This window comes from Priapulus caudatus, unplaced genomic scaffold, assembly GCF_000485595.1.
Source record: "Priapulus caudatus unplaced genomic scaffold, Priapulus_caudatus-5.0.1 Scaffold13, whole genome shotgun sequence".
Classification (NCBI taxonomy): domain Eukaryota; kingdom Metazoa; phylum Priapulida; class Priapulimorpha; order Priapulimorphida; family Priapulidae; genus Priapulus; species Priapulus caudatus.
In genome coordinates this window covers 1,176,912-1,185,672 of record NW_014577074.1, presented here as the reverse complement: position 1 = coordinate 1,185,672, position 8,761 = coordinate 1,176,912, and the positions used below count along the sequence as shown (strand labels likewise).

At 39.8% G+C, this 8,761-nt stretch overlaps 1 protein-coding gene across 2 annotated transcripts; it reads left to right on the top strand.

Moving 5' to 3' along the window:
- The first annotated feature begins 235 nt into the window (after positions 1–235).
- Positions 236–7,782, top strand: LOC106808944 (5-methylcytosine rRNA methyltransferase NSUN4-like). Of its 2 annotated transcripts, none has more exons than XM_014811881.1 (7): positions 236–388; positions 596–1,054; positions 1,284–1,401; positions 5,752–5,883; positions 6,373–6,527; positions 6,844–6,968; positions 7,320–7,782. In XM_014811881.1, exons 1-7 carry the CDS (start codon positions 290–292, stop codon positions 7,594–7,596), a joined length of 1,365 nt encoding a protein of 454 aa, XP_014667367.1. In that variant the 5' UTR covers positions 236–289; the 3' UTR covers positions 7,597–7,782. The 2 variants fall into 2 exon arrangements, with proteins under 2 accessions (XP_014667367.1, XP_014667357.1); XM_014811871.1 differs by having other exon boundaries at positions 596–1,089; positions 1,313–1,401.
- Positions 7,783–8,761: the final 979 nt, after the last annotated feature.

Below are 8,761 nucleotides of genomic sequence, written 5' to 3'. Positions count from 1 at the left end.
ACATTCTGAGTAAAAAGAGACACTAATGAAAATTTAAATGTACATTTGACGCGTTGTTGCAATTGGTGTGATTGTATCTGCTCCACACTAGAGTCGCTAGAGACACACGCATGTGGCTTGATGGTAAAGACACGGGCGTGTGGCTGTATACACTGCCTTTTCTAAAATGTCCAGGTTTTCATCGCGACCTTGAATCTGTCAAGGTTGACATGGTTTGTGGTATTTACAGGCTCCAAGTAAAGGCAAGAAGGTGTCCAACGTCAAACGGGCATTAAACTTGTTTGATGACATGTATGGTCCATACTTTGGTCAGGAGTGGCCCAAAATTCGCATTGCACTGCAGTGCCAGTTAAAGTACTGTGCCGTAATCAACAACTTTTCATCAAGGGTATGTTGAGCTTATGGTGTGAGTTAAAACCAGAATTTGTTCTACTCTAATTTTGCAATTGAATACGTAATGCGTGGTATGTGCTTGGCATGAACGTTGGAAAAATCAGTCAAAGTGAATTTACTACTGACACTGACCAGAGAGATCTATGTATCAGTATGCGATCGTAATTTGTTTTTAGTCATTCAAGAACATTTTTTGTCATAGGCAGATGACTCGAAGCGAAAACTGGAAGATCTACGTGCGTTCAACTTATTTGAGGCGGAACTAATGGCAAACAGGTCTTCATCAGCTGACACGCAGCGGCAGCATAAAAATTCCCAATTTAAACATTCCGGATCATTTGAGTCTGATAGTTATCACCCAAGACAGACCACTGATGCTGTCAGTGGTCGTGATACTGCTGCTAAGGATGAAGATGGAAGCAATGCAAGTGTGAGCACTGCTGGTGCAGATGATGCTGCCAGTGCACTGAGCAATGTGGAGGGCGCCACCGAGCACGCGAACAGTTGCGACCAGCACCCAAGCAGCAGTCCAGATACAACACCTACTGGAAATGCAGACATATATGACTTTGTGCCTGCTACAAAGCTGAGAGGTCCTAGTATAGAGAGAGAGGAAAAATTCCAGACTGACTACGGTTACATTTTTGAAAAACCTAGAGAGGTGCGTAGGGAAGAATGCATGCATGCATATCAGAGGTATTGTAAGCAACCTAGGAGTTTCAGCACTAACCAATACTGTTAACACCTTATATTAACCAATAAAACCTATAAGGGCCTATTCATCACGTGTGATCATAGATACCATTTCTGGTGATCTGTGGAATGTGCAAGCAGTGTATTTTTCGTGAAGTTGCTCTACTCATGTATTTATTTGGATTTTATGCCTGAAGGTAGAAATTGTGCCAGATCAACCTTTCAGAGTTCCAGAAAGGTTAAAGGCCTATGTATATAAGAAGGGAGATCTATCTCTATTTCCTCCGCCACGCACAGATATTTCTAAGATCTTGGGTGAGTATTATTAGCCATTTTTTTGTTTTGTATCCCGTATGGTTTAATCTCCACTAGGTGGCAACACTAAGCTATTTGTTTTACTCTGTGCTCATCGTGAACCTATTTATAGTAGTAGCATGAGCATAAGTATACTGAGTACACATATTATGTTCTCTCTCTCTCACTCTCTCTTATGGTGTACGGTTTGTCAATTTAATCAAACCATATGTCGGTTTACAAACACACACCATATTTCCGCCAACCATACACATTGTAACGCCACCAACACGTTATTTATAAAAACCTTATCTTCCTTTACAGAAACAGGTGTACATATTTCCTAGTGTTGTCAATCGGTTGTAATTTCGTAATCGATCATCGGTTGGACCCAAGTAACCGATGATCGGTTACAATCGGTTACTCGGGGTGTTGAATGCCTGCGTGTGCGTAACGTCGTGTGCATGTAGGTGTGTGCATGTATGTGCCTGTTTAGCCCTGTTTACTGTTTGTTTAGCACTGTTTACTACTGTGTGTATAATACATGTATGTTAATAAAGGATAACTTGTATAGTAGCGATGATATCTCTGATTCTCATCAGTTTTCTTATCAAGTTTTATTTATTTTTTGTCGATGAAATCGATTATGGATTTTGATAACCAAGCGCTTGGTTCGAGCCACTGTTCAACCGATGATCGAGTATAATCGATAATCGTGACATCACTAATATTTCCTACCAACAGGTGCGTGCGCTACCGAACCACAATTCCCCCACACTAGTTTGCTAAACCATACTAGTAGTAGTCAGCGAACGATACAAGTAGTTTGCAGAAACATGGTTTTCCGCGCGCAGTGTGCAACCTTTGACCTACGTACATGGAGCGATAACGTAGCCTCGGGCGCATATGGCGGCCGCCGATTCCAACCCCCCAACGGCCACCGCTCCTATTGAGCACGCTGGCGCATTGTAAACAGTCGTTAACACTCCCACCACCACCACCACTACCCCACCACCACCACCGCCACCATGCGCTATTAAGCTATGGGTCGTAGGAAAGTGTACTAACTCTAATATCTCGCGAACGAATTGAGTTACATTTCTAAAATTCTAGATACATATAAACAGATGTCTTAGCTATGGTGTCTGTGAATTTTGAGTTTATTGAAGCACGAATAGTTTAATTAATTACCAAAAATATACCCGCAGTATCTCTCATATACGCTAATATACGCACGGCTATGGATGGTAGAAAAGTGTACTATATATATAACTAGAGCACTCGGAGAGCGCAGACCTCCGCCAAGGCCGCTCAATTGGCTCACTGTGAAAATTTTTATTAATTCATTAATTTATTAAATAATTAATTGGATCCGGATCACCACCAAAATGTAATCAATTCTAAGTTACCCCATTTCTGACATATCCTGAAAATTTAATTAATTAATTAATTAATTAATTGGATCCGGATTACCACCACAATGTAATCAATTTTAAGTTATTCCATTTCTGACATCCTGAAAATTTTATTAATTAATTAATAATTAATTGGATCTTGATCACCACCAAAATCTAATCAATTCTACGTTAGCCCATTTCTGACCTATCCTGAAAATTTTATGACAATCCGTCCTTAACTTTTTCAGTTAGGCTGTACACAAACAAACCCACAAACCAACAAACACACGCCGAACAAACAAACACACGCCGGTGAAAACATAACCTCCTGCCAACCCCTTGGCGGAGGTAACTGCAATATCATATGGCGCGAACGAATTGAGTTTCTAAAATTCTAGATACATATCAACACATGTCGTAGCTATAATCCCCTTGAATTTTGAGTTTATTGAAGCACGAATAGTTTAATTAATTACCAAATATATACGCGCAGTATCGCTCATAAGCTAAAATTTCTGCACGTTCGTGAGATTTTTCCCGAAAATGTAAATTTTAGAAATGTAACTCAATTCGTTTGCACCATATGTTATAGTTATATATATAGTACACTTTTTAATTAATTAAACTAATCGTGCTTCAATAAACTTAAAATTTACAGAGACCATAGCTAAGACATGTGTTTATATTTATCTAGAATTTTTGAAATGTAACTCGATTCGTTCGCGCCATATGATAGTTAGTATACTTTTCTACCGTCCATAGCCGTGCGTATATTAGACTTTGAGCGATACCGCGCATATATTTTTGGCAATTGATTAAACTATTCGTGCTTCAATAAACTCAAAATTCACGGAGACCATAGCTAAGACATGTGTTTATATGTATCTCGAATCTTAGAAATGAAACTCAATTCGTTCACGAGATATTAGAGTTAGTACACTTTCCTACGGCCCATAGCTTAATAGCGCATGGTGGTGGTGGGGTGGTTAACGGCTGCATGTGTGCGGCTGCAATGCGCCGGTGTGCTCAATAGGAGCGGTGGCCGTTGGAGGGTTCGGAATCGGCGGCCGCCATATGCGCCCGCGGCTACGTTATCGCTCCACGTACGTAGGTCAAAGGTTGCACACTGCGTGCAGAAAACCATGTATCTGCAAACTACTTGTATCGTTTGCTGACCAAGTACTAGTATGGTTTAGCAAACTAGTGTGGTTCGGTGGCGCACGCACCTGTTGGTAGGAAATATGTACATGTGTTTCTGTAAGGGTTTTTATAAATAACATGTTGGTGGCGTTACAATGTGTATGGTTGGCGGAAATATGGTGTGTGTTGTAAACCGACATATGGTTTGACTAAATTGACAAACCGTACGCCATATTGTCTCTCTCTCTCTCTCTCTCTCTCTCTCTCTCATCTCTCTCTCTCTCTTCTCTCCTTCGTCTCTCTGCTGCATATATTATATATATATGATATTATTATCCCCGCAAACGCAGAAAGCGGGATACATGGTTCATGTCTCCCAGCCCGCGCCGCAGCCCATTTCCCTTCTGCTCTATAACATCACCCACTAATTAACCTAGTGCGACCAAACTGTGGAACTTACACTCTTGGGAGAAGGTGATTTCCTCGTCAACCGAAACCACGTCAATGCAACCTTAATTTTACCTGACTTTGGACCTTGACCTCACTCATATTTCCCTTTCGCTTCTAATAATCAGCCTAATTGACCTCACATACCGAAACCTTCGTATAACTACACATCTTGGAGAGAAGTGATAGGGGCAGGCACAAAACCAGGTCACTGCGAGCCTTTATTCACCTTAACCTTGACAGTGATCATATTCCTTCCTCCTAGTCACCGGGCCCTAATATCGAACTAGCGCTACAAAACTTGGCTATACTTACACATCTTGGGAGAAGGGGCGAGTCATATCCAAACAGGTCACTGCGACTGCTTTAATTTCACCTTTACCTGACTGATTCATTATGCCTTCTCGCTCTAAACTCGCTCCTTTAACTGAAGCCTAAACAGCGCTACAAAACTTGATAACTACACATCTTGGGGAAGTGCCGCAGCATTACAAAACCGGTCACTGCAACCCTTTTATTTCACCACTTACCTCTTGACCTTCGATCATCATTTCCCTTCCGCTCCTAAAATATACTCGGCCCCTAATGACGTACGCTAACAACTTGGTAATTCTATACATCATTTTGGGAGAAGTTGTGCGCACCAAAACCAGCTTCTACTTGCGCTTTTATCTTGACCTTGACTTGACCTTGACTCTTGATGCATATTTCGCCTTCTCGCCTGCTTGGTTTCATGCTCTGCCCAGCCCGCCGCAGACAAGTTTCCCCTCGGCTACTCTAAGTACTCGGCCGCCTTCAATTTACCTAGTGCGACCGCACTTGCTATACCTACACATCTTGGGAAAGCCGTGGTCGCGTACCGAAAACTCAGGTCACTGCAAGCCTTCTATTACTTACTTTTGACCTGACATACAATGCATAATTTCCTCTTTTGCTCCTTAATAACTCGGCCCCTAATTGACCTAGCACGACCAAACTTCGTATACTTACACATCTTAGGGAGAACACGGGGGATACATGTAGTTGGCGACAACTGCCCTTTCTAGTTAATAATATATTAATATATAATTATTAATAATATAATATATTTAATTGGTGAGATGTTTTCTTTGGATATCCAAATTTTTTTTGATCTTGCCTTTAATGACTGTTAGTCAAGGAATACAACGTAGTAAAATAGATCTGTAGTCATGTTGTGCTGATTTGGAATTGTCATAGTGTGATTAGAGGAAATGTAGTTAGTACAAACGCATTCAATGTTTATTTTCATTCGTTTTCCATTTCATCTTTTGTTTTATAATTGAATAACGCAAAGCAAATTACATTGATTTTATTTATTTATTTGAATGTAAAACTAGAGCTCTGTACAGTACCTATGTTTATATAGATTACTATTTGATGGATGCTTCATCAATCCTTCCCACACTGGCCTTAGACTTGAAGTTTGGAAACACTGTGCTCGACCTCTGTGCTGCCCCTGGTGGCAAGACCTTGACTATGTTGCAACAGGAGGACTTAGGTAATCTAAATGTTTTCAATAATTATAAGCAATTTCAAACTAAAAAACTAACTTATAACCACCAGGTTCAAACAATTGATGACAAATTAATGGTATCCACAGAGTCATGAGATATGTATTCATTATTATTCATTGCAAAGGAAAGTAAGTAGGATTCACATGGATCAAAATGAACTTTGAATGGTAAATAAATGTTTTCTAGTGTGTAAAATTGTTAGTAGAACATCCTATTTACAAGTAGCAAATGTTATAAATGCAACAACTTTTATCATGTTATTTCTAAAATGAGGATACATGTATTAGTATTTCACTAGGAACCTGTGCAGGTACCAGGCTCGTGAATTTATAAATCATTTTACTGTATAAACTTAACTTGTCTTTGTTTCTAGATAAAGGTTTTGGTAGAATTTCAGGAAAACGGTAGTGTCATTAACCGAGTTAAAGATGCATCTTAAATAAAAAACCGATTTTTACGTGTGCTACCCCCAGGTGGCCTACTCTGCAATGATGTGTCGTTCAGCAGATTGAGGCGCCTGCGAAGTGTACTTAAATCCTACGTTCCTGCAACTGTCCAGGAGAGGATGGCTATCACAACAAGTCACCTTCCTGGTGATCGAGTTGCCCCATACAGCAGCTTTAACAAGGTATCATGACCACTCCTATGTTTACTATGATGCGTTAGAGAAGAATCCCTGATCTACGAAAGTCACAGTTGCATTAATATATTGCTATTCTTAATTTTACACTGAACATGCCCTCCGTGTAACTAGGACTCACGTTTTTTTGTTATCACTTGGTCACTCAAAAGAGGCATCTATTGAAGCGCTATGGTAGAGTTGTATGAGTGTTGCTCTGGCAGAACAAGGGATATGTTGTAGTTAAGGTGGATTGAATGTAAAAAAGCAGTATTTGTTATATGCATATTAATCATGTTGTTGAACCTTTCAATTGAAAACAAAGGTATTGGTGGACGTCCCGTGTACCACGGACAGGCAGTCCATGCTGGTAGAAGATAACAACTGGTTCTCAACTAGTAGAACAAAAGAGCGCCATCAGCTGCCAGAGCTTCAGGCCAGGTTACTCTGGTAATTACATTTTATTGTGGTCAGTCATTCAGTGTGTGTCATGTAGATTGTGTCAGGGTGATTTCCAAGCTGAAACAATCCGTAGGAAAATTGAAATTGGGATCTCAAGTGCTTGCTCTAAAAATAAATACGAAAGTTATTCCTCCACTTGGGTGAGTTAGTTTTATCTAGGAAATTTCCCTAGTACCTACGTACGCAGTACAACCATCTTTAATCATGGATATATGTGATATAAGTACTTGACATTTAAGCCCATTTTCTGTATTAGATGAAATACCTTAATTACTACTCCAGTTCAGCCCAAGTGCTTTACCGTATTAAAAATTAATAGGAATATTTTTTTGCTTGCAGTGACGGCATTCGTGCCGTGAAAGTAGGGGGCATTGTAGTCTACTCAACGTGCTCACTCTCACCTATTCAGAATGACGGTGTCGTACAGATGGCACTGCAAACGCTGTGGGAAAAATCTTCAATCGACGTAGTAATTCGAAATTTAGATCCAGTGCAGCAGCAGTTTGAAGATTTTTTCAGTTTCTACAGTGGGTGCCGATATGGGCAGCTTGTAGTTCCCACGCTTCTCTCCAATTTTGGGCCAATGTACTTCTGTAAAATAGAACGTGTTAAGTAGGGCCGTTCTATTCAAGTACTATCAGTGACTATATATAGAGCAACTAAATTTTATGTTTTCAGACAGCCGTTTTATGAAGGCAAGTTGCGATATGTATTTTTCGTCAATCGGGTAATGTGAAAGTGTTGGAAATACCGTGTGGTTAGTAAATAAAAGTTGTGCTGTAGCTAGGGAGCATACATTTTACTAACGTATTCGAGTTGATTCTCTAAGCACTTATAGCATGAGTTGAAATTTGGAGTGGACATACTCTGGCAGGTTTGGTAACACTTGTTTTCAACATTTTTGTAAAGGTAAAACGTTATGCATTAACGTTTGCATCGAATAATGTGACATTCGCTTTTTGGTAGAATGTGCAAAATGTAAGGTGCTGTCAGTGATCATGCACTCATTTAGTTTCTCGTTGAAAATAGGATCAGCCATGATTCATAGAATAAATATATATTTTGAGGTTGTTTGGTAGTGTGCAATAAGCATGGTCAGTAATTAAGGAGTTGTGAATTATTCAGTACAACTCTACAACCAACTGTTGCCCAGCGTGTGTAAGGGGTTCGTTATTTATCCAGTCATCTGGTACGTAGTTCGGGTTTGCATGCAGTTATTTTCTGTTTTATGCAATATACGTAGTAGTGCATGGGCAATTACATGCTTTCAACTACTCTTCTTTTCCCTCAAGATTCCAAGAGAAAATTTACTTATTTAATTAGTAATTCGTACTGATTGATCCCTGAGTCGCTTTTTAATTTTATTATTTTATTGGCCGTTGTAAGAACCAGTCTGACGATTCTTAATACTCACTGCACTCGCTAGTCTACCTACGGGCTGCTTCGTTAAATCTGCGTAGGCATGGCATGTAAATGAAGACTGCCAAAAACAGTATTATGATTTCGTTCAGTAATACGCCGATGTGTATACTGCTTGTCTGTTCGTGGGAGGATTCAAAACGCCGTAAGTGCTTCCAGACAAGCTGTATAAATACAACAGCACTTTGCTGACAGGCGGTTACGTGACAGAAAATTGTGGGTGCATTATACGCTCCTGGTTAACTGTCTATGTTTTCAGTTTTTCTATATTGAGTAGTATTTTTTTAATGGCGTCAAATATTTACCGCTCCAGTTTGCAACTACTGCATGTTGTATAGTGTTGTTTTTGCTTTATACTTAAC